Source organism: Larimichthys crocea, chromosome I, assembly GCF_000972845.2.
Source record: "Larimichthys crocea isolate SSNF chromosome I, L_crocea_2.0, whole genome shotgun sequence".
Taxonomy (NCBI): domain Eukaryota; kingdom Metazoa; phylum Chordata; class Actinopteri; family Sciaenidae; genus Larimichthys; species Larimichthys crocea.
In genome coordinates, this window is record NC_040011.1 from 39,052,003 (window position 1) to 39,078,646 (window position 26,644).

Here is a 26,644-nt window from a genome sequence, read left to right on the forward strand (position 1 = left end):
TAATTGGATAAACAAATCTCTGCTACAGTATGCAAAGTGGCAGGTCCTTGTGTTCTTGACTGAAATTAATATTACACACAGGATTCACGGATATATCTCAGTTTTTGGGGAATTTAATATGCATATTTAATGCATGACCCTTCAGTTTTGCTGTGGTCAAAACTCTACGGAGAAAACAATTACGTTGCAATTTATTATTGCACAAACAAATATTCAGGAGTGTCTTTTCAGAAAATAATTATATTCTGAGGCCTTCATTAAGAGCTTCGTAAGTACATTTGTAAGCTCATTCTCTTCAGGACTGTAATTCATGCTGCATTGGTGGAGGTTCTTAATTAACACCTACTCCAGCCAACAAATAGAAGTGTGTTACTTGTACTTGCCTACAGAACAAAACGCAATTGTTGTTTGGGATGTCTTCTGCGGCCACCTCCTTGAATTTCAGATGACTGTCTCCACTTATTTCAGTATTTTTCTATCTGTATATAATTTGAATTAGGATTTGTTTGCTTTGTCATAATTGATTATAATGTTTTTTTTAAAGTAGATTTGTCTTTAGCCATTGAGGTTTACTGAGGGCACACACACTGATGGAAAGGTGCAAAAGAAATAAATAAAAAAGTGGTGTAACAACATAATTACAACACAACACTTTGCGACCATAAAGTAAAATCTTTTAGCATGATACTACTGTTTAAAGAAACATTGTGTTTGTGTGTTTGTGTGTGTGTGTCTGTAGGTGGAAAAGTAAGGCGGGACGGCTGGCACCTGGCCTCTTTAGATAATCTATTTATGGCTTTCACACTTCATTAGGCCCAAACTAAAATACTTGGCTCTTGAATATGTTTGTCAAATGTCTGAACGTTATTAGTCACACCTGCAACAAACCATAAAACTGCATACTGATCATAGCTTATATAGTTTCTCCTGACCTTGAAGTTGTAAAATTTGTGCCATGTGAAAGCCCTGTCAAGCTATCTGAATAAAAGTCTTATGTGAAATGTCAGTGCCGGTGTAGTAGCAGGTTTATTACACATTAATAAAATATGAGAAACCGAAGCCACAACCTGCTCGTTGTGTGTGTGTGTGTGCCTGTGCAGTTCATGCTGCATCATCAGACTTTGGAGACTTTCTCTGGGGTCTTCAGTTGACTTTGTCAGCCTAAGATTTAAAGCCAATTACTTAAAAACAAAACATGATGTTAATGATAGGCATGGGATGAATGCATTAGTGCATCGTGTCCGTAATTTCTGAGTGGGTTTTCAGATCAAGCTGTTCTAAATTGTATTCATAAAGTGAAATGACAAGAACAGAGAATGGGTCATATGATAGCAAATAGTTTTAAAATCCAGACTACTGAGCCAGCGTCTGACACTCTAACACAAAAGGCTCTATTTAACAAAAACTCTTTGGTGTCCTGTGAGCTTAGACTTTGAATGGCTCAACAAGAAAATTAGGTAACCTTCAAAGTGATTCATCTACTCTTTACAAAAAGTGACACATTTTACTAGATAACTGTAAGAAAATAGTTTAAAGATTACAGTAATATTAGTCATGAGGTCATAAGGTCATGGTTGTTTCATTACTGCTTCATAATGAAATCATTCAACAAAAAATATGTTGCATTATTTGAGCTAAAATGAACATAACCAACATTTCTGTGTGAATTTTTAACATGGTACAGGTGGACAAGATTAGAAAACTGAAGCAAAGTGACAGAGGCATAATAAAAGTTTTCAACAACATTTAAAAAAAAAATCCCTAACCATGGAGTGATTTATAGGGTGGTAATATGGTGCTTTGTATGTTTACTTGTTACCTAAGGCGAGCTCTGGATCACATTCCAAAGTATGAGGGAATGAACTTTTGGATTAATTATTTTATGATGAACATAGTCCAGATTAGGCCTGTCTGATCACATGATTTAACTGTCCCACTCACTCCAGGATTTGTCATAATAATCCTGCCAAACATAAAATTTGTCATCCAATAATATTATTATTTGTATCATGGTCACTTTCTTTGCAATATTTCTTACACTTTACAATACAATACTCTTTTTATATATCATGCCACTTTTCTCAGTACTTCAATACTCTTTTTATATATCATGCCACTTTTCTCAGTACTTGGGATTGATTGTTTTTCATGTTTATTGTGTAGGTTATAGATATTTCTGTGTTTTTTGCCTTTTCTACTTTTTTCTAATTCTGTAGTGTATGCTACACTTTCTTCTGCTGCTGTAACAAGTAAATTTCCCCGTGGTGGGATGAATAAAGTATATCTAATCTAATCTAATTCCACTATCTAGTTTCTCCTCCTTCAGACTGTAAAACTGCAAAAACAAAAAGAGAAGTTGAAACTGGTAGGCTAACTCCATGGCTTGGCCAGGTCGTACACTAGTTTCATGGAAGCAGTAATTAATCCATATATGGACACATACAGTGAGTGCCACGCCCAAAACACCTCCTCGTTTTCGGGCTTGCTGTGTCCTGTGGTCGCCCTGCCCCGCTGCCAGGAAGTTCAGGAACTCGGTCACCGCCCCAGCCCCCCTCCGCCTCCGCCTCCGCCTCATCCATTGTTGGGCAATAGTCTGCGACATCGAAACAATCCTATAACACGAAACTTTTCAGGTAACCGCTAAAGATCTCTTTTTCTTTTGAAGCTGTGTTCAACCTTTTTCGATATATTTATTTTTTTGTACCCACGAGTGGAAGTAGCTTGGAAAAGTTTAGGAGGAGCGTTAAACTGAGAGTCAGGAGGAAAAGGGAGGAAAACTTTTCAGGCAAGGAACTCTCCGTAATTCTCACTCCTCCATTTTGAACTTTTAAACTCCCAGTTTTTCTGGTGGATTGTTATCGGTAAGTTTACAACATGATTTGAACTATAACACAACTACTTAAACCTGGCATTAAACTGGATAGTTATACTCGGATAGCCTGTTTGTTTGGGACGTTTTAAGGAGAGTTTGTCCGCGGGCCGGCGGAGCCAGCGTTCATGTTTGTTGTGTCGACTTAGCATTTAGCGTTAGCGTGTTTGGAACGCCGTCCGTTAGCAGGTAACTCAACCGTTGGCTCAGACGTTAACGGTTAATAATAAGAGGGGGAAAAAAGCTCGTTGGAAACCGGTTATCAACACTGGTTTTTTTTATTTAATTTTAATTAAATTTAGCTGTAGTGTCAATTACCTGCTTAATTTATGTGACGTTTTAAAATTAGCAACAACAGGTGCAACTTAAGCTACTTAACCGTTGAGCGTTAGCACCTATAAGTTAGCTGACCAGGTGTTAGACCCACCCTGTTCCTCTTTACACGTAATCAGTGTCAAATGTCTTCGTGTTAATCTATTTTTTAAATGTTTTCTGTTTGAATATTGTATTTAGATTAGATTAGATATGCTTTATTCATCCCACTACGGGGAATTTTACTTGTTAGGAAAGTGTAGCATACACTACAGAATCAGAAACAAGTTGAAAAGGCAAAAAAACCCCACAATAAACAGACAGAAATATCTATAACCTACACAATAAACACGAAAAACAATCAACCTTCAAAACAGACTGTACTGAGGATAAAAGTGGCATGATGTATAAAGAGTATTGTAATGTAAAATGACCATAGTGTAAGAAATATTGCAAAGAAAAGTGACCATGATACAAATAATAATATTACTGCAAGAGTAGTGACCATAATATAAATAATATTACAAAAGTAAGTGACCATGATATACATAATAACTGCAAGGTATGAATGAAATAAAATAGAAAAAAAATCAGTTAATAGTTATTGTAAAATACACGTCTTTGTTGGTCAAGAGTTTTCAAGGGTTTATTTATCAAATCACTTGCAGGTAGTTTTTTTTGGCCTCGGTTAATCAGATTTTAACATCTCTGAAACTTCTCTCTGCCACACCCATAAAAAACGAGGTGAAGGGCATTTCACAACCACCGTCCCGGGTACTTGAAATAAGCCATGAACCTGTTTTAAAGCAGCTGTTTCTTAGATTGAAGTAGTTTCAGTAGAAATGTGGATTAGCACACACACACACACACACACACACCACACGCAATAGTATTGTATCCGGATGTTGCTACGACAGTGAGGATCTGAAAACCACAGCAAACAAAACTGAAACTATCTCCATGCTTTTATACCTCTAGGGGGATAAAAATAGCTCGTGGTGATTTGTGTGAGGTGACCTTTTGATATTATAGTGGACGAGAAACCTTGCAGTGGTTCAGAAGTAATTGTAGATTAAAGCCTCTGTGAGTAGTAAGAAGGTGCCTTAAGATTTTTGTCCATGATAAATTGAGTTACGACCGTGCCAGGCAATCTGCCTCCATCCATACTAACTTGCTTTTTTTTGATTAAAAGTTAAAAGGGGGCATAGATCATAAGTACACCATCCAAATGCAAACATTACTCAGGATTTTTGAAGGCAAAAATTAAAAGCACACCCAACCAATAAATAACAGTTTTTATTAGATGCTTATTACTCAGATGCTGCTCTGGTGTTGTTAATGTTTTTTTTTGACTATGTAGGCTAATGGCTATCTACAACAATATTCTCATTATACAGCTGACCATCTTTTCAGCTGAAGCCCCCCAACCCTTCGGGGCTTCCTGGTTATCACTGCCCCTCCATGTTAGATCGCTAATCAATGGAGCTGCAGTCTCTGCTTGAAAAGAGAAAATCGAAATTGGGCCACAGCGTTGCTGCTCTCTGCCTTTGGCAGTCATCCTATGAGGGGAGGAACAGGGTTCATGCAAAGTTTGGAAAGTGCTTAATTTTAAGTTATATTTTCAAGGTTCAAATCTGAATATACACCTTGAATATAGGTTGATTTTTTTTTTTTTTTTTTTTTTTTTAAACAGATTCTGGGGCCTTATTTACACAGTTACTAATATTAGACAAACGTCTTTTTAATATTTGAAATGAAACAACCCCATCGTCGTATTTGTAGAAACATACAATTAAGTTGGATATGAGGAGCTACATTGATTGCTGTGGGAATAATAGATGTGATGACACAGGCTCTGAGAATTTTAATCTTTAGTTTAGCTACTAGAGCTCGACCAATATGGGTCGTTTGAGGCTGATGCCGATACTTATTTTAAAGGGGAAAAGTCACAGACATGGTGGCCTATATAGTGAAAACGTGTCTAACTAACGGACATAACCGAGAGCTGCTGCGATCACAGTGTTGTAGATGACGGTTCACTCATCTGACTGATATATTGGTCAAGGCTTTTTTTTGTTACATTGAAAGTGCTCTGAAATTTTGTGAATTTTACTCTCAAAAAAGTCTGGATAGAGCATTGTTGGCTGTATCAATGTGACTGATGTACAAACGTTAAGAGACTTCTGAAATTATGTTCTCTTGATTTCTGTGAAATGTTCCGAAATTCATAAAGGAAGCGACACTATCTTTACTCACTGCTTATCTTCTATCTTATGGAAGACAAAGATGTTTGTGTTTGATGCAGTCTTAATTGTGTTTCATCAGTGCAGCTGAAGCATGAGGCAGACTTCAGCCCTTGCCATCTGTTTCAATGTTTTTCCTTGACATTGTCAGTTTTGTTACCCCCAGAACTCCAGACACCATGACAAGCATCAACACAGCCAACATCAACTTTAAATGGGATCCAAAGAGTCTAGAGATCCGTACTCTGGCTGTGGAGCGGCTGCTGGAGCCCCTGGTGACCCAGGTAATGTAGACACATTGTGCATTTTTATTTAGAATAATAGGACAGGGTCAGAGAGCTCATAGTTGTAATGGCCGCAGGTTAATAGTAATTTTAATTAGTATTAAAAGGAGCTCCTCACCAGCTGTATTTTCTGAAATGATAGCAAGTTGCATATCAGCTACATGAAACTGTTATAGGTTGTGTGTGTGTGAAAAGAGCTGTTGGCATAAACCTAGTCAGTGTCTGTTGTTGAATCATTTCCTATCCCTGCCATAGGTCACCACTTTGGTAAACTCCAGCAACAAAGGCCCATCTAACAAGAAGAAAGGACGCTCCAAGAAGGCTCACGTTTTGGCGGCATCGGTGGAGACTGCCACCCAAAACTTCCTGGAGAAAGGAGAAAAGATTGCAAAGGAAAGTCAGTTTCTTAAGGACGAGCTGACTGCTGCTGTGGAAGATGTCCGCAAGCAAGGTATATTGAAAATACATATTGCAACAGTGTGTGGTTTCTAGCTTGTACAGAGTGCTTCTTAAGATGGGAGGCATGATAAATAAATCATATCTATGTACATATCATCTGCCCCAGTGGAAGACCTTGAAATAAGAATATGCTTTGAGCCTGATAGATTTCCCTTTGCTATGGGGTTTTCAGGGAGCCCATTAATAGAGACTTTCCATTTAAGTATGCAGACGGTTCACATTCATATCAGGCTATACACTGTCATTGCATACCCGTCTACCAGGATGCAATTTAAACCGTATTTCCTATCAGAAGTGTGCATGCATATGTAGCAAAGTGGGTGTATTTAGATTTCAGCATCACACGCTGTTTAGTCTTAACTGTTGGGTTGTGTTTTCCATCTTCTTTTTTCTTTGCTGTTGTGTTCTTGTATGACAGAAAGTGAGAGTGGTACGGTCGATCAAAGACTCATTTTTGAGAATATTGATTTCTCATATTTGTTGCTTTCCATGTGTTCACTCTGTTTTGGGTTTGGTCAACAACTTGACTTGTAGAACCAAATGTATTTAGCCATCTACAATGGTCTAAAACTGATGTACAACTGGAATATACTGTGTAGACCAAAATTTAAAATGTAACGTCCACAAAAGATAAAAAAAAATAATCCACAAATCAGGGCTGGGTAATATTTCGTTATTGTTATGACCTGCGTTCACCCTTTTGTTTGACCGGTGTCAGACCCCCGTCAGGAGCAGGAGCATACAGTCAGCTTGATTTACTTATTATCTTGTTCACACCAGAAGCAACAATGAGCCCTTCCTGGACCTTTTGTGTCATCTTGTGAGATGTGTTATTTTGCCCCAGCAGTCTATATGGATGATGACAGAACCAAAAGGGTATCATCACACACTGGAGGCGCATCTTGTCTATGTAGATTATTGTGGGAGCGTGTTGGTGGTGGAGGAGGATTTGTCTGGCATCCTGTATCTGCCGAGTTGCTTAATAGAGTACCGGTTCATTGTGACACAAGTGACACGCGTGCTGTCCAAGAACTTGTGCGTCCCAAGACAGGAATCTACCATCTACCAGTCAGCAGCCAATTAAAGTATCATTTGTCTTGCAGTAGCAGATTTCATCATCTAACAACCACACTTTTAAGTCTCATTTATTCCTCTTTGCTCTGGATATCTGACAGTCCTTTGACACACTAGCAGACCACTGAGACCAGGGAGCCATGGCTTGAGGGTGGCTGTTATCACCTTGTGAAGCGACATCTATGTCACTGTGTCTTTTCTCCCCAGATGCCCAGCGAGTTAGATGTCCCCCCTCCTCGAGCTCTGCTCTGAGTAGTTGGGAGGTAAATGACATGTCGCTAGATAGCCTGTGCAGTGCTCAATGGGCAGGAATGTTACTGTAGTCATGGTAAGCTGTCACTGGACTGGAATTCAGTGACTGTTGTTAGCTGGTGCCTAGGCCTGGCTGTCAGCTATGCCATGCTGCTCAGTGGAGCGTGCCTAGACTGATAATACGGCTATTGAGTAGGGTAACACCCCCCCCCCCCCCCCCCCCCCCCCCCCCCCCCTTTCCACACACACCCCTCTGGATTCAGAGAGCGTTTTCCACCCAGCTGTGACTTACCAGCTGTTTTAAAATGGTAGAAAATGGTTTTTGATATGACCATGTAATGACGAAGGTGCTAACATTGTTTGACAAAATCTTTTTTTAATTATTTAAACTTCGGATTTAGTGGTTATATTGTTTTATAAAAATATTTTAAATCATTGTATTATCTACTGAAGTTTCACATTTCTTACCTCCGTTGAAGACTTTTTCTTAACTCAGCCATTTCTGTCTGCTCTCGTCCTTGTCCTCTCCATCTTGCCCTTCCCTCCCTGTCTGTTGTGTCCGTGTCTTTGTTGTCCTGCTGTTTGGGGGTCTTGTTGTGTGATATACATTTTAATCATTTCATCTTGCACTTGGTGGCCCACAGGTGAGCGTTAGACGGATGGAAGTTTATTAAAAGGAGCACTGATCACTATCTACCCCCTGAAAATGGCCTTATTGATTTTGTTCATAGGGGGGGGGGGATAACAGCCTGAAGGTGCGGACTGTGTTTGAGATCTCTGTTGTTGATCATTTGCACAAACTGCTTTTGCTCTCTGTCGGGGTGAAATGGTCAAGATCGGTGTGAAATTTCTGTCCTACAGGTTTGATTTGAAAAATACCAAACAGCATTTGAATTATTGTGTGTGAGTATTTGGTGCTTTTACTTTTTCTCATATCACTGTGCTTAAGATACTGTTGCATTTTTTTTTAAAACTCTTGATCTATCTTAGAGTTGATTCATCTGTTAGTCAATTGAAAAAGAAATAACATGCAACTATTCTGATTATCGATTACTACTTCAGTTGGGAGTAGAAATTATTGTTAGGTGAAGCCTTGTTGGAGGAACTTTTACAGTCTCCATTCAACACATGATCATATAACGGTTACTGCTGACGCAGTAGTGCTACAGCCACAGTCACCGCCACCTCACACTTTTTTTTTTTTTTTTTTACAGCTGTGTTTTTCAATTTGTCTGTCTCATGGATCAATTGTAATTTCCACCTATACCATTTTATTAACATCGTGATAATAATTTCACCCATAGCGTCCAGCTCGACCCTATACAACTCAGCCCTGCAATGCAATCTCACTATAGTCACCCTGTTATTATGGAGACCTGTCTTCACCCTGCTGTTGGAGGAAATTTCATAGACTCCGTCCAATGCACGATGATGATGAACAGTTGCTGATGTGGTGCTGCCGAAGCCACAGTCACTGCTCTCTCACACCCATTTTTACAGCTGTGGTTTTCAGTTTGTCTGCCTGATGGACTAGATATGCTGTCTACACTGGCTCCCTAACAAAGTGTCCTTGTAAGCTTCAAGTATGTTCTCTTTGAACTTCCATTTTGTATTGGCCTTCTGAACATGCTGCACAGCAGTGTTGTGGCTGAACAGGTCTATTGAAGAGAACTGCAGCAGCTGCCGGCGTTCTGCTTAATCTGTACTGTAGGTGTTTCATAGACGTTCTCTTTGTCCATCATTCTGACAGACAGGGTCGTGAAAACTCATTTTTTTACGGGCCATTAAAATTTTTAATAAAAAGACACATTTTGATCACAATACCATTAAATGTACATGACTTAGATTCTGCATTTAAAAGAGCATGGAGAGAAACGATAAACAGAGACACTGGCTGAGCGGTCACTTTTCATGTCAACACCACGCGAAGCAGATGAGTGATTTTTACCTCCTTGCTGCCACTTGCTCACTGCGTAACATTAGCTGCCGCTCGCTGATAAACTTTATCAGTATTACTTGCCTGTCCTTCATCCTGATTGCATTATTGGCTTCTTATTGCCTTCTTAAGAAGTTTTGGACACTCAGCTGCTGTGGCATTTTGCTATAGCTATGCCTTGTAGCCATATACCGAACAGATGCAATGGTTAAAACTAAACAAGGTCATGCAGTGAGATCAAAGACAAGACTGATATACACACTGACGGTGGCTAATTAACTCGCCATCATCTGGACAGGGGGTTTTACTGCAGGTGGCTATTGACAGTGTTGCATGTAAATTACTGAAGTTACAGTAGATGATGGACTTGCTTTCAGATTTTTCTGCCACTGCTTAAAAAAAATTCAGACTGAAAATATTATCTATATTAACTAATGAAGTAGTTGCATTGCAGCATTAGCTTACACGACACGTCAGTGAGGTCGCATTTCAGATGAGTTTCAGCTTGTTGCTACTGATTCACAGTGATTGCTTTATATTTGAACACTATATTACTAATAAGCATGCAGTGTGTTTATGCAGTGTGGTACTAGTAATGATCACCTTCATTGCATTAATATGTCTGCTATTGGATACACAGAGTAAATCATGACAGTCTTGTTCAAGCCTGAGGATTTATTATTTACTTTGACTTATTTTATTTGAGTTATTGAAGTGCTTAAATAAAAATCTACCCATATTACTGCAAAATGGTTATTAAATATATGTAAGATATAATATTATGACAGAACATGAAATCGTTAGGAAGCGCCATGCCGTGGAATATGTTCTTTACACCTTGCAAATGTTTTTGTAAAATTTAAAACCTCTCTTCTGTTTTCGAAGTTTGGCTGGATAAATAAGATTAGGTAATTTGTGGTGTGCATTGTATCATTATTTAAACTTTAAACTAATTTAAGCTTTTTTCATACAGATTGCTTTTCGGTTTCTTTCTGTGAGTTTGAGGAGAAGATTCATACCACTCTGTCTGTGTGCAATACAGAGCTGAAGCCAGGAGGTCAGACAGCTTAGCTTAGCATAGAGATTGAAAGCAGGGGTAAATGACTGGTTATACAGGGTGTTGTCATAAAGGTTGTATGAACTTAGTTGGACTACTGTCATAAAAACACATCAACTGGTCACACATCAACCTCCAAATCAACATGTTCAGTTAGATTTGACGTCTTATTTTGGAGGTGACATGAATGCAAGTCATGTCAGCATTCATGTAGCCCCCATCAGTGCGAGTCAGTGGATAGATTTGAACACAGATGAACAGAAGCAGTTTCGTTCAAAGTGCTGCAAATTATATCTGCTAAAGTTGAAAGTGTCTCAACTTCAATAAAAGTATGTAGTTGAGTCCATCCATGAAAAAAAGGGGGTGGCAGAAAGTAGATGGCCTGGAAGAAAATGTGAAAAATTGGAGTTCTTTCAAAAAATTTTGGGGGAAAAGTCTGCCTGAGTTGTCACCCATACTGTCTCCTTTTGTTCACACAGCATACATCAGTTGAGGAACTCATTCATTGACTGTTTGTGACCAGAAAACATTTCTGTGCTCAAAGCCAAGAAGTCACTTAAGTTTGTATCTAAACACAAGTCGCTCGTTATCTTGGAGGAAGAGAGGACACTGACTTTTTTATAAAAACAGCACTCAGCTCTTACTCTGCACTGCGTCTAGAGCCAGCTTCTAAGATTTGTCTTTTTATTTCATGAAATGACATTTTGCTACATCCCTACTTATAACCTATTGCTTTCTTTGATAGCATCTATAATTGTAGTTGCTTACCTTGTTTAGTTTCATGGTGGCTGGAGTCTTTTAAGCAGTGTTGCTAAAAACATAGAGCTGCTCTCTATATATTTTCATAGAAAAAGTATTTATAAAGATGGTAACAATTGATGAGCATGAACAGGAAGCCGCAAAATTAGTTTTGAGTTATATTTTTTTTCCAAAACAATGTTTCATGTTGGTGCTTGTCATGTGTTCTTGGCATCAGCCTGTAGAGCAGTTCCACATCAGAGGAAAGTGGACAAGATAAGTACTTGTCTTTTTGTTGGCACCAAATCTGTAGAACATGCCTTATAACAGTTATGTCTACAACAAAGATTAGAGTTTGCATCTGTCTCCACTGAAGTAAACTATTTACGGATTTACTGTCTTGTTCATAATGTGAGCCTACAAAGTCCATTTGTGTGCCCAGTCAACTGTGCAGGCCCATCTAATGTAGGACAAAGCATGGTGCCGGACAGACCAGACAGTGAGCCCTTTGTCATGGCTTTGACCTCTTTTTTTTTTTTTCTTTTTAAGAGGGCTATGTGTGCATGTCTGCTGCAGGCACACATTATTACTGGACATGGAAGAGGTGTGTGTGTCTTTGTCTCTCTGTGTGGACGTGTTGACCCATAGCAAGCAGGAAATGTGCTGTTTCCTCTCTCCCTTCACTCCCCTTTGTCCCAAATGAAGACTCTGACGCAATTAACTTGTAGCTTGTATGGACTGTGGCAGCTCTCAGACATCTGCTGTCAGCTACTGTAGGCCAATACTCCAACTAATACTTTGAGCCCTATGAATGCCAGTGGTACACAACGGTTATTCCTGGTTCAAAAGTCAGTTTTTTTCATTTTAAGTTTCAGTCTAAACCTTAGAATAACAGCAGATGGTTTTTTTTGGTTTGTCACACATCCTCAGGTGACTCAATGCGGCAGGCTTCTGGAGAATTTGCAGAAGACCCCTGCTCGTCCGTGAAGAGGGGCAATATGGTTCGTGCTGCCAGAGCCCTCCTGTCAGCAGTCACACATCTGTTGGTTCTGGCAGACATGTCTGATGTCTACAAACTTCTACTGCAGCTTAAACTGGTGAGATTCTTCTGCATATGCCATACTGTAACTGCTCTATCAAGAACAGTGTTACTTATTATGAGCTCTGGTACAATCCCACATAAATGTATCTAAGGATAAAATGGTGCTTGGTTGATCTATTTCATTTTTCAATTTCATTTAAAACTTATTTAATACCACTGGATCTTTTACCTCTTGAAATTTAAGGTGACAGACTACAGCTAATTAAATTCACATCATATTTGATTGGCATGATTTGAATGCAGTTTTGAAATGATGGGTTTAAATGTCTAAATTCTAACTTTCACTGAGGGACTCTGTACTTTATATTGTCTAACTTTTTCCATCTACCTGGCTCAGGTGGAGGACAATCTGGTGAAAGTGCGTAATGCAGGAACAGAACAGGACCTTGGGATCCAATATAAGGCCTTGAAACCAGAGGTGGACAAGCTGAACATCATGGCGGCTAAGAGACAGCAGGTAATGTGTAGAGAAAAGAGACAAGGTCAGGTTGTAGGAACACAGCAGTGTGGTGGATTTCAATGGGTTATCAACCCACACAGCAAATGGCAAGTTTAACAGTTGAAGGAGTAGGTAACAATACGAGTATGCTTGAGCTGGACGAATAGATGCACTAAGCATGAATTACCAATTGCAGTGAAGTGGACTGGCTGTGCTTGACTCTACATGTGACAAAACAAATTCCTTGTGAGGAAAAATAGCACACTTACAGACAGATTCAGGAGATGCATACATCTGATAATTGCTGGAAATAGGCCGTTTTATTTTGTGATTATATTGTGAGATTAGGATAAAGGATAAAGCTAACAAACAAATGACGCAGTATACGTATTAGTTTTTAAGATACCGTTCATGCCATTATCTTAGGTTATATAGGTTATAACCTGGGTTATAAATAATCCTGAATTTATAAAGAGTAACATATTTGCCATTTCCAACTTTACACTGAACCCTAAGACAATTTCTGCCAATATACAAACTTGATCCAGGAACTGATTTAGAGAACTTAGATAATGTATTAATATAATGAGATTTTTCCAGTTGTCATGTCACACTGGAAATACATTGGAATCATGTCAAAAAGTCGAAGCAGCGGCTTCATGCTCCAAAAGCACTTAAATAACATCTCTAAATCCACCTCACAGTTCTTATTCTCCACCATGTGCCCATTTTAAATGGGAAACTTGCCAGAATGATCACTGGTTAAACACATTTTCCTATCCATAAAAGTGCAATTACAAGTAAAAGTAATTTCTTCACAAAATGATCAGAGTGAATGTAGGAAGTAATGGGGCTTAAAGGCTGTTTTTTTTTTTTCTACTCGGAGTGTGTCTCAAGCAGTAGTGGGGGAAAAAGCCCTGTGAGCGTTTCCATTTGGAGGGTAGGCTTCCTTTTTGTGTATGCAAGCTGGTTTTTTACACCATAAATCTACACCAGTGATCGCCATCGCCTCTCCTCCCTCCTATGAAGATGTAATTGCAATATAATGTTGAGGTCTGAATAGCAACGCATTAAATTGCAAAGGCATATTATAATGGCCTGATTATGACTGTGTTGTGTTACCGCAGGGGACAGAAATAAATCTGGGTCATCCAGAACAAACTCTGTCACACTTAGTGTCTCCATAAGGGTATGACAGGCCCATTTTGAATCTAAAGTACTTTACCACCCAGCCCCCTTGTAAGTATTCCATCTTCCGGTTTAACCTGTTCTTTCTTTCCCCACCCTTTCTGCATTCCTTTTCGTTTCATTCTGCCAGGAGCTTAAGGATGTCCACCACAAGGACCAAATGGCCGCAGCTCGCGGGGTGCTACAGAGGAACATCCCCATGCTGTACACGGCGTCCCGTGCCTGTCTGCAGCACCCTGACGTGGCAGCCTACAAGGCTAACCGTGACCTGATCTACAAGCAGCTGCAGCACGCAGTCTCTGGCATCTCCAACGCTGCCCAGGCCACTACCACTGAAGACTCAGCACTCAGTCAGCCAGCAGGGGGTGGAGAACTCGCCTATGCCCTCAACAATTTTGATGTAAGTGAAATTATTCGTTTAAAAGTTGGCGCCAATTTGCCAGTCACTATCTACCAGATTAATAAAAAACATGATTTTTAGATCCTATTTTTTGCTACAAGTATAAGGCTCGGTTCCAAAGGTATAATAAACATATTTTATTAATAGATAGATGAGATCTTGGTCAGAAAGGTTATAGTCAGGTCAGATTTTTAGTTTATGGAGCTGAATCATAAAATGACCAAAGCCCTTGGAGGTTTTGGGGTCGTGATGGAAATTAGAACGAGATATGTAGACAAATTGGGACATGGCTTTGGGGTACATTTGAATATATTCCTGAGTCACCATTACTTTGTTCCTTGATTTGCTTCTATCTCTATGTCAAATGAAGGCGATTTACACAATTAGGAGACATACTGTACTTATAAATACGTCTTGTAAATAATTCAGGTTTACATAAATGGTCAACCCTCATTCTGCTTGCAGCCACAGAGCATTGGTCTACTGTTGTTTCTGAAGGTTATTTCTAAAGAATACAGCTGAAGTATATTTTAGAGTTATGATTATTAGAAACACATGGCTAATTTAAAACCTAACATCTTTATTTAGTAAGGAGGTGAGAACATGCAGGCATGGTCCTATGTGACAAACAAAACAATACATTTTGGCATTTAACACAGGAAGGAACCCTAATCTACTAAAAACACATTGCGTGCCGCTGTATAGTCCCTCATTAATTCATACTTAGAACCTTTATATCTCGGAAAGTCACTTCGTGTTATCCAGTGTTTACTCAAACTATATCCAGTGTCCCCAAAATCCTCAGTTGACTCTGACAAATGAGTCATAAAGGTAGTTTTTAACATTTTTTTTGTCTTGTTAGAATCCATTTTTATTTCTCTGTTACTTCTAATTAAACTAATTTGTTCACAGCTGAGTTGAACTACATTTTACCTCAAAAAATGTTTTTAAGAACTTATTCAGTAACAGATGGTTTGAATATGAAGCTAAAAACACATATGGAAAATATGACATTCTACTCATCATAATATTGACATGAAACAACATCGAGAAAACAGCTGGATAAAACATTGAGCTAATCACCTTAATGCTGCCTGGGGTTATAAATGCAAAGATGATTAACCTGATTTTTTTTATTTATTTTTTTCACTGCCACCGACTTCTCAGATTTGCATAATCCTCTTTTTATTTACAGGAGATTTGTTCATATCCAGACAGCTTCTGCTGCAAATATTTTCATTATCGATTCATGTTTCTTGATTCATTTATTAGTTGTCTGGTCCATTTGAAGTCTCTAATATATAATTAATATATTCAAACAGCTTCTGCTGCAAATAATTTAATTGGTTGACTGTAGATCATTTCTGGTCTCGATTAATTGATTAGTTGGTTGATGTCTTTGAGCCAGCGGTATCTGGTCTGTTTAGCTGCAGAGCTGTCTATTCAAAGCAAGTACTATACAATTATCACTCGTTTACCTATTAACATCCAGTATAAGCACTGGTTAGTTGTTTGTTATATCCTATCATTTTAAACAGGCTATTGCAATGTAATATGAAAAGAGTACAGACGTTCTCTCACAATGTTCCCTTGTAACATGAACATAAATCTACAGTATTGACTAGGAATGCAATAATAACTGTAACCTATTTTTCAATAACTTAAGTACAACCATATTGTTTAATGACTCTTCAACTAATGACAGCTTGTAATCTAGTGTAAATCATCACATCCTCTAGCTTCTCAACCCAGTGCAATGGTAACCTAATGAGCCTCTAACATTAAGTGGTTGGCAATAAACCTGTAACCTGCCTGTAGCTGACGTTAATTAACACACAGCCTTTCTCAGGTTAATGCAGCAGATGGTGACAGTGGAAACATGGATGATAAAGTTACCTGGCCATTTTTTTTTGTCATTCGAAAAGCGACCATGCAAACAAACAGTCACCTTTTTAAAAATACATGAATGCCAATCCAATAAAGTTAACCTCCCCTAGCTACGATGTTAGTAACACATTAACCTTAGAGCAGTATTTTTCAATCCCGGTCCTCTGGGAACACTGCCCTGCATGTTTTAGATGTTTCCTGCTCCAACACACCTCATTCAAATGAGTGGCTCGTTATTAGGCCACTCCAGAGCCTGATGATGAGCTGATCATTTGAATCAGGTGTGGTGGAGGAGGAAACATCTAAAACATGCAGGGCAGTGTTCCCCGAGGACCAGGATTGAAAAACACCGCCTGAGAGAGCTGTCTCTCCAGCATCCTTTATTTTGATACGGCAGACGTGCCATTTAGTGATTTCTTTTGTGTGGGCCTTGTCTAAAGTTAATATAGCCAAATAGTACAGCAGCTGCAGGTGTGCACGCCATGGTGTCACTGCAGCTTCACAGTCTGTTGCCACGTGCACCAGATCTGTAAAGTTATCATAACAAGGGAGGAAATGACATTCAGCTCATCAGTGTGACATTTTCTAAATGGTAATGATCCAAAAAATAAAAATTGTTCCAGATCTCAAGTCTGTTTTGAAGTCTTTTGGAAACGAATCTCAATCTACTGTTTGTGTGGATGTCAGACTTGAGTCCCTATCTCTGTTAGACTCATCACTCATCTTGTGTTGATCTGTGATTCAGTCATTTAGCAAGTAGCAGTGCGTTACGTGATGTGTTGTTCCTGCAGTGACATTGTTTACCTGTGTAATTGATGCAATCTGCGTGCTCATGTTTTATGTGCCTGTGGTCATATGACACACTGATTAATTACTCATGGCTTCTTGCAGGTATTTTAAGGGTGTTTTTTGCAAACTAGGGATTTCTTTCTGTTTGTGGGGCACATGGTGAAAGTGTTTGTATGATTCAGAGAAGAGGAGAAGCACCTTATTTTAAGTTTATAACAAACACTTATTGGTAGAATCTAAAACAATTAAATTGCTTGTTCAGTTTAACACACTTTTGCATGTGCAGTTCCTCTGTGGACTTTAACATCATGACTGCTGTGATAGCATCTTTGTGACTTTTAGTTCCCAAACAATGCTCCTAATGGTCCTGAAGTGAGCACACGAGCAATCCCAGCAATTATTGGACAATTTCAAATATGTACGTAATTTGCTGGAAATTATTTGTAGCCAATGACTGTTGGAAGTTGTAGTCTGCCAGGCCTGTACTACAACTGAATTCAAGTTTTGCTTGTTTCTGAGTTTTTTTGTGAAACACAGGCTACATGTGCATGGCTAGTCAAGAATATTGAGCTGTTTGGCCCTAAAAAGCTCCTTGTTGCTTTGTCTGACTACACTGTGGAGGTTTGTTAGGGTTATTTATCAGTACCAGTGACTCATGACTCAAGGATTGCTGCTCCAGGTGCAGGGTTTATATGACCTGCTACTATATTATTATATACATGCTACTTAAAGTTCTGCAGTTTACCTACAGATTGATTTATTTTTTCTATGCCACTCTTGCCTTAGACTTTTAAGTGTTTTAGTCACTGATTGGGAAAAATAAACATTTTTATATATTACATAGGTTACTAGGGGTGGGCATTTTGAGTAATTTCCATGTTTGTCAGCAATGGCAGTTTGCACTGTGCCTCAATAAATGCCATCAGCTCCTGGTGGGCTTCCACTTCCACAAATAGCATATTTCCATTCACTATTTTCGTGATGAGCTGGCTAATCGTCTCTGCCATGGTGGCATCAAAAATCATGTGCTAACACTGCTAGCAAATGAAATGATATGTCTCAGCTGTTTTCCCCTTGTGCTGAAGGCTCCAATAATTATCACTGAACAAGTTGTTTTATGATACACAAGATTTATTTTACATGCACTGCACATCAGTTTAGTCTATTTTAGTGAAATACTTCCACTCTTAGGCTTGCCCTTCTGCCAGCTGTACATATTTATCATTTTTGCTATATAGAAAAATCTGATTATTCTATTGGCTAAACAAATACTGACGTCAAAATTGGGTACTCCTGCCCGTCTCTTAACAGTTACTATATGTGCTTTGCCTTGTTTCTGTTGGTAAAAATGCTTCGCCTCACCTTTTAGATATTCTATTTGGGTCAGTAACTCTTGGTAAGATGAATGTAAAATACACTGAGCTTTTTAAGTTGCAAATATGGTACTTCAGCATTACTCAGCAAGTGAGAATAGCTTTGCAAAGTAGTCTCAGCACTGTGTGTATGTACAACCATGCCAAATACTGCTTTCAACAAGCTTGTATTTAAGGGAATGTAACCTCATGGCTAGAGGAAGAGAAACTTTGTGCACTTGAAACATAAATATCTACTGAGTGCAGCTTATTGTGATATCAAGTGTTGAAACATAAAAATGTTGTAAGTTTCTGTGTTCAGGAATGGACTGGAGTGACTGAGTGGTTTGCAGTCATGAAAACGTATGGTGAATTGTTGTAATTTAAAACAAGTGTCTACAATGCAGTCTCTCAGATCTGTTGCATTTATGTTAAAGGTAGCCACGGCCCATGCTCCAAAATAACTGTTATGCAAGCCTTTTCCGGACAAGCTCCTTTCTGATGTTCAATTTTAAGTGTAAGGCAAAATTAGCAAATGAGTCAACCCCCAAATACTCTGTCTGTCTCTCTCTCCCTTTCTTTCTCCCTCTCTCTCTGTTTCCTCCTCCGTGTCTCTCTCGTGTGCCTGTTGCCATGGTGATATGACACGCAAGCAGAGGAGGTCAGATGAGACGGGATGGAGGGGGCTGGAGGTGGCCGTGTTGGAGGACGGTCTGCCTAATAAACCACAATTCCAACAGCTGAATTGTTGAATATTTTGTGTCAATAAGGCATCTGCGTAAGCGCTGTTTGTCTGTTTGTCACTGAGGAAGTTGGCTTTCTTTGTTTAGCTGCCACAGGCGTCATGGTGATACCTTTACCCTCTGCAGTGCCTCTCCAGAATGTCAACTAGTTGCCTCTCTCAGCAGGCTTGCCCCTGTGAAATCAGACATTTAAGTGTTCTCTCTCATCCCGCAGATATAAAAGAGGAGAGAAGGTTACTGTAGCACTTCTGTCACTCAAATGAAAGGCACAATCAAACCCTTTCACAAAAAGGTGTACCTGTATGTGAATATATCATCTCTTGTCCAAAATGGGTCTAGCAGTCTACTTTGCAGACAGGTTAGGACTGCATTTGCCTCATTGCTGATTGTTTCATTTGGTCCTTCGAAAAACTGTTTCCAAATAACATATTATAAATGATATTTTTGGAGAAAGTTCCTTTTTGAAGCTCATCATCTTCAATGAGTCAAAAAAAGTGTACCTGCAGAACAGAAGAGCAGGTGACATCTTGAAGAACAACAGAATAGAATGTTCTCTTCACAGCCAATTTAAAACCATTTTCTTTTTCTGTGTGTCACACAGATGAAAAGACAGTTCTGAGTTTTAAAAAGAAAGAAAAAAAAAAAGCCAGGACTGTTGTTTGTGCTAAAGCCAATCAAATAGTTTCAGTTGAATATGTACACTATTAAAACTATGTAATCTCTGTAGCTGAAAGCACTGCTTTATTCACACTCTTCTGACTGAGTTAGAACCTTTGGTTAAATAAGGACCTGTTGCCTTGGTTATGAATTGTTTTGTAATGAATATAGCACTGTCAGTGTTTCACATTGTGTTGTATAACAAAAACACCGTACAAATATTTTGATGTTGTTATTCCTTAGACCTTTTTCCACATTGTGGAAATTGTTAGAGGTTTTTTGCCTTTTTATTTCTTTTTCTGTCTTTCATACAACTCTTATTAATAAAATCTTACTTCTTTATTAGCCACACTGTTGGCTGAAAACTTGAATTTAATTGAATTGAAAGCAAAAGACCTGTATCTTAATTCCCTGCCCACAGTATCGGCGAAAATCTTATTTCATTAAAGATGTGATCACAAATTACCTGTTAGACCAAGTCGGTTGTCTTTTGGGTTATGGACAAAAAAGAGACAGCTTACCACGTTCTTCTCTTTAGATTTCCCAGCCGGGCCAGTCAGTCTGTCAAATCAGTCTTCCCTTTGCCTGCCATATTTGGCTCTCTGGCTATGGAGGGAAGAGATCAGTGTAACATGATGACATAAAGCATTTATCTTTCTCCCTGTGTAATTTCCCCTCTGACCCTTTCCTTACAGAAACAAATCATCGTGGACCCCCTGGCGTTTAGTGAGGAGCGTTTCCGTCCCTCCCTGGAGGAGCGCCTCGAGAGCATTATCAGTGGTGCTGCCCTCATGGCTGACTCTTCTTGCACGCGTGACGACCGCAGGGAGCGCATCGTGGCTGAATGCAATTCTGTGCGCCAGGCTCTTCAGGACCTTCTGTCTGAGTATATGGGCAATGTAAGTGTTTTCCCTATCAATTTCCTTCCTGTTGACACCACACCACCTCCTACTCTTTATCCGCAACACAGCAGCTCTCATAATTCATTCTTTTAGTCACTTTTTCCACCATTGCACAGTTGAACAGCAAAATAAGGCCAAAGGATTGTCTAGATAAATTCAGAACTAGCTAAATGTTTAACTCTGCACTGAACTGAATAATAAACTCTCATTCAGAAGTTAACTCGCTTAACAAATACTGTCATTCTGCAAAGAAAAACACTCTCCTGTACAAAGCCCTCCGGAAAAAGAATAATAGACAGATATCGAGTCATCTTATTCCATACAAATTCTGTCCTTCTCTAATATTTATTTGTCTTCAGTACACTACTTACTTACTGTTTCAATACAATATCACTGTGTCAAGAAAAAATAACTGAATATACAAGGCTACAATCAACAGTGTTTTGTCACATATAGTGACTGAATTTAAGCTTTTGGTTCGGTTTGGTGGTTTTTGATGGCATACTGGTAGATTGTGCGATTAGGATGGATTGTAAGCTGCTGTGTGGTGGTACTTCTTAAATGTGATTGCAGCTGCTGTTGTAGTTTTACAGTCAGTGAAAAGATCTGTTCTAAAACAACATGGCTAACTGGGTACAGTATGTTCAACGGCAAGCCAGTGGCCCCATTTACACTTGTCAAAAGTTTAATCATCTTTACAGTTCAAAGGCACGCTGCTCGGTCACCCACACAGATCATTCGGCGGTTGAACTGATGGGGGTTCAGACAAACACTGCAGCAGCTCGGTGCACCTTGTATTTGATCGCATGTGTGAAGATTGCTTCTGTAGTTTTTGCTTGTTGCTTTAACGAGACAGAAAAACGGCTAATTTCAGTGCAATGCAGTGTAGAGCAGAGGACACAGATCAGGGATGCATTAATATAATACAGACAAGTTAGTGGCTATTTCCAGAGACTGCCCACTGACATTTACATTGTGGGAGGATAAAAGATGACTCTCTCGGAGAGACACATCTACAACATTTTCAACACCTGGCCAGAATGTGTCTCATGACCTCCAAATTGAATCATATCGAATACCTTAGTGTAAATGTGGTCAGTGTGCCGCTGGTAATTATTAAAACAAATTATAATCTGTCTTTGAAAGCAGCATCACTTTCAAAGGGTGTCCATGTAAAGTATCCAACAACACAACAAAAAAGTGCTCCCTTTTTAGTTAGGCTTGGTAGGGAACAATATGCCAATGTGCTGACAGATTTGGTGTTTTTAGCTGATCAGAGAATGTTCGGTAAAACAGGATTTGTGATGCCGTTTTGCCCTCATTGTTCTCTGTGAGGTTTGTTTGAAGTGATGTAATGTAGCCCTTTTGTGTTATGTGGAATGAGCACTGCACCATTTCAAAAAAATAGTCCTTGAAATGCTACATTGTTTGTTTGTAAGCGTCCATTCTTGTGGTAGCTTAGGAGACAATTTGGCCTTGTGTGCTTTTCTAAACTCCTGGCAGCTGGTGTTCTGTATAACCAGAGTAAAAAACTAGCTGCTTAAAAACTGACTTTAAATGAGCGTACAGGACACATGGTTTTCAATAAGTACTCAAGTAACTCATCGATTTTTATTTTTACTTTTTTTTTTAAGGCATGTCTAGGTTGGTATGGAAGTAAAGAAACTCAAATTTGTTCAATTTTAGAGAGGAATTTGGTGTGTTGGCAGGTTGAATGAGAATGTTTAACATGCCATTTTCCTTTGATTCAGATAAAACTGGAAAAGCACTGCATATCCTAAGCCAAAGAGGAGAAAAAGCTTTGAAATAATGAACATAGTTGAGTGGTTGTTCACTGGGAAATCACATAAATGTATAACTACAATTTGAAAAAAAAAAAAACACATCAATGAGTACTCATTTTATTTCACTTGGACCCACACAGTCCCATCAACCATCATCAGTATTTTTAGATACAGTACACAATGATGTCTTGTTGTTTTAGGTCACGGATCATTTGCTTCACTTATGTAAACTGTGACAGGAAAAAATATTTCATTTAAAATATGCAAATGATGCTGATGATCCTACACTGTTAAATCCACTTAGCTTCCATCTAGACTCAGCTGTTGCTGCATGTGATGGTCTACAAATGGTTCTACAAAGTCAATGTTTACTGTGTAGTCAAAAGGATCAGTGAAGTATCTGGATGTATTTTTCTCATGTCTTTTAAAAAATACTACAAAAATATCACTGAACAATTCAGTTTCAGAAACAGAAAATCTGCTGCTTTGTTGTCACTGTTTTATTGGGAACTCATGCAGATACCGAGGAAACTTTTAACCACTCAGTGTAATAACAGAACACCGGATGAGTGAGACTTTTTGCTTCCCCCAGCACAGTTTTTATTGTTGAAGATAAATTAATCTTAAATCATTTTGACATTCAGTGGCTGTGAAAGACCGTGCCTTTTGTTTCTGAATATTTAAAGAATGACTTTTGGGACTGTGTCTGTTGCTAGATCACTTCAAGACACATCTTGTTTTTCTGTAGCGATGAAGTGTGTTAAGGAAGAAGCAATGTTCTTACTGTCTTTTACACATTGTGTTCCATGTCAGATTCTTCTTTTCGGGAAACGACTCTGTTTAACCGCCACTCAAATATCCTCCCTGTAACAGCAGAATTCCAGTTTGAGCCAGTCAACCAGAGAAATTTCATTGCTGTGGTAATGCATCGTTTATTACTATCTATGAGTTTCAACTTTATCTGTTTTCTGCTGTTCTTGCTGGATTTTAGAGGTAAAGGCATAAACTGCACAGCTTGCCCATTTCATTTTTGAAGTGTTACAGTGGCCCTGTGGCTGTAATGGATGTCTGGCTAGGCGGGGTGTGATAGCGGTACAGATTCTAACTCTCTTCCACACACAGCAGTAGGACTACCAGAGCACACATATCTTAACAATGCAGATCTGCAGACTGAATGCCAAAGTATCTGTTATAGGTTTAAATTGTGGCTGCTAATTTTAGCACGCATGCCTACAATCTATACAAATAACCCTCCTAAGCTGTTGTGACCTAACATTATTTAAATACAGTATTTAGTGGGTCTGTAGGTTATATTATAAATAGGCCAATTTAGGACTGGCACATCTGCTGCATGACTGCCAGGTCAGGGTATTTACTGTAGCAGAGAATTTGGCAATGGCCTAAGCCTGTCTGCTTAATAAGTTGGCAAATGAGTGTTCTATCTGCACCCAAAAGTAATCTGTGTCTCTTTGGCCCTTGGCCTAACTTCCCATGCAATGTCACTGAAATCGTTTAAGTAGTTTTTGAGGGCAAAAAAAAAAAACAACCTTTTTGGCAGAAATTATAACTGCACATCAAGGTGGTACTTGGTACATGAGGCAGTAGCAGTTTGGAGGATGTGGCTTTGTCTCAGTATGATAAAGTAGTGCTTTGCAGTATTACAGTAGTTTAGTTCGGCTCAGTAGTCCTTGGGGGCGAGCGTTGATACAACAACAAACTACTAGGTGTTGGCTGAATTTCTGTCTTTTTGCTTTTGTTCCAGAAGTAAAGTGTGCGTCTTGTGATTGGAATTCATTGGATGCACTCGGCATGAGAAGTAATGTAATGTAGTTACAGCATAATGTTTTGAATGTCTGATTTAATACTGGGTTCAAAAAGGGGTCGGAGCCTCAGTTAGAAAATCTTTTTGTTTGTGTGTTTTAAATATGTTTTCACTGGACATTGACAGATAAAGTAATATCCAGCCAAATGTCAACCAAGTTTACACAACATTTTCACTCAATACGGTTCGGTCCATGCGCGGCCATAACAACTATGATTTGCTCTCATTGCTCATCCAGAACGCTGCCACTTTATTTTAAGGGTCAGGCCATTCATGCAGCAGTTCTAGTATACTTCAGAACAAGTTTTCTACTTCACTGAGCTCCTCCGTGTCACTCATGTAACCCGGTATGACTTGAAAACTTTACAGTGAAAACCATCATGTGGTGATGATGAGTGGACATGACAGGGATTTAGCTAATCATTTGGCCAGATGAAGGAAATCAATGAGAAGCATAATCCATCATTGTCCTTGAGCATGGAAAGCTCTGGTTTAGGCTCTGAGAGCTGTGGCTGACGTGTAGTTAGCATAGTAAGATAGTTGGTGTCTTGGCCTGGTGCTTTACACCAATGATAGACAGTGTGACAGCTACTAGACTGTGTCTAAATAAACTTGACAGACTAAACACACCTTTCGTTGGCTTAATGACGATGTGTCTGCTGTCATTCTAAGGCAGTAAGGTGCAATGAAATATGTAATTCATGCCCTCCTTAAAGAGATTATACACTATGAATGCCATGATTTCTCAGTCGTGGGAGAAGTACTCTGTACTTAAAAGTACCAACACCTGCTGTAGAACTAAATACCACTAAAACTTCAGCATATTTTAAGAGATATTTCAGAATAAATATTACATTATAATATTGTGTTGTAGATATTGTCGTAATAACATGTACATCTTATGTACATCTTACTTTAATATTGGTAAATGTGGGGCTAAATGTAAATACTTCATATACTGGTAGCGTTTGAATTTATCCTTATCCTAACAATAATATTCTTTGAAATGTAGTGGAGCGGAAGAATACATTATACAGCAATTCATTACAAGTAAATAGTATGTTGCTATTACTGCATATGGGTTTAAACTCACAGCTGAGGCTGTTGGATCAATTCCTAGCTCATTGTCTCCCGTCCCTTCTGCTTCTTCATTCCCTCTGGCTGCAAGTTGTGTTCATCCCCCAATCTCAATTGTTTTTTCCCCCTCTCATTCATTCTTTGACAAATTTCTGTCTGACATCGTTACCTCACCAATAAGTTTCAAGGATTTTACCTTGGGCTTTGGTCAGCATCATTGTGCTGATCTGAAAAAGCTTAAATTCAATAGTATTACCATTAAATCAAAATCATGATCATGTAGGAACACTGTTGTAAACAGGAAAGAAATAGAGACATTCAGTTATTTTGTTTTCATGCATGCTTTTATTAAATCATTAATGTGTACGTTTGTTTTATTAGGCATAGCTACAACCCTTATACCAGTATACATGTAATCGGTCCAGCAATAAGCAAGTCTGTAGGCATGTTGAATATTACACTATTACACTGTATTACACTTATTAGAGCGGTAGAGAGTCTGCTGTGTCTGTGATATTACAGAGCAGGGATTAGACTAATAAAAGCTATTAGAATAATGTCTAAAAAGCTTCATTTTAGTGTAGTAGACTAAATGTTGAACCTTGTTCCATTTTGGTTCATGATTTTTACTTTAAAATAAAGTATTTAATTATTTATGTGTTCCTTTTGAGCTCAGTCAGTTTGCATCACAAACATGTATTCAGTTTTTGTGTATGTCATATAGAGAGATAGACAGACACACATTCCTTACAAAAGCAGATGTTATGAGCTTGCTATTTAAGTCCACGCAAGTTACAGTTAACAGCATCACATCGTGTTTGTGGAAAACGTGTTGGAGTGGTTTTCATTAGAGCAGCTAAAAGTTTTATACAGCACATTGATTGGAAAAACGGCAGCACCCTTGGATTAAACTGTTATTGAATAAAGAGCTGACTTTGATGTTCGGCAAACTACAGAATACTGGGAAGTGGTATTTTTTCTTTTTTCTTCTTGGTATCTGTAATGGAAGTTGTGTACAATGCTCTGATGATCATTTAACAAGACTAGCGCTGTCTGCTCAGGCAGTGAAGGGGAAAGGCGGGTGCGGGTGATGTTGCCCCAGCACTGCCACATAGTGTGACCTCAGTTATTCCATATTGTCATGACAGTTTGGTGTGGCACATGTTAAGTGTAACTGCCTCTGCCACTTTATATTAATAATGCATCTGTAGGTCCCAACATCTGTCAGGGTTTCACATACAGTAAGAGGGTGATGCTTGCTTCGACATATTTAACTAC

The 26,644-nt window shown here is 38.8% G+C and overlaps 1 protein-coding gene across 5 annotated transcripts in view; it reads left to right on the top strand.

Moving 5' to 3' along the window:
• Positions 1-2,462: 2,462 nt before the first annotated feature.
• Positions 2,463-26,644, top strand: part of ctnna1 (catenin (cadherin-associated protein), alpha 1) — a 75,556-nt gene continuing 51,374 nt past the window's right edge. Inside the window, exons 1-7 of one of the 5 annotated variants that reach the window (XM_019268453.2) lie at positions 2,463-2,861; positions 5,576-5,708; positions 5,964-6,159; positions 12,155-12,321; positions 12,664-12,783; positions 14,084-14,353; positions 20,477-20,680. In XM_019268453.2, the coding sequence (XP_019123998.1) occupies positions 5,604-5,708; positions 5,964-6,159; positions 12,155-12,321; positions 12,664-12,783; positions 14,084-14,353; positions 20,477-20,680 (1,062 nt within the window). In that variant the 5' untranslated portion in view covers positions 2,463-2,861; positions 5,576-5,603. The remainder of the gene's footprint in view (positions 2,862-5,575; positions 5,709-5,963; positions 6,160-12,154; positions 12,322-12,663; positions 12,784-14,083; positions 14,354-20,476; positions 20,681-26,644) is intronic. The other 4 variants (XM_019268455.2, XM_010737491.3, XM_010737490.3 and 1 more) reach the window with 4 other exon arrangements.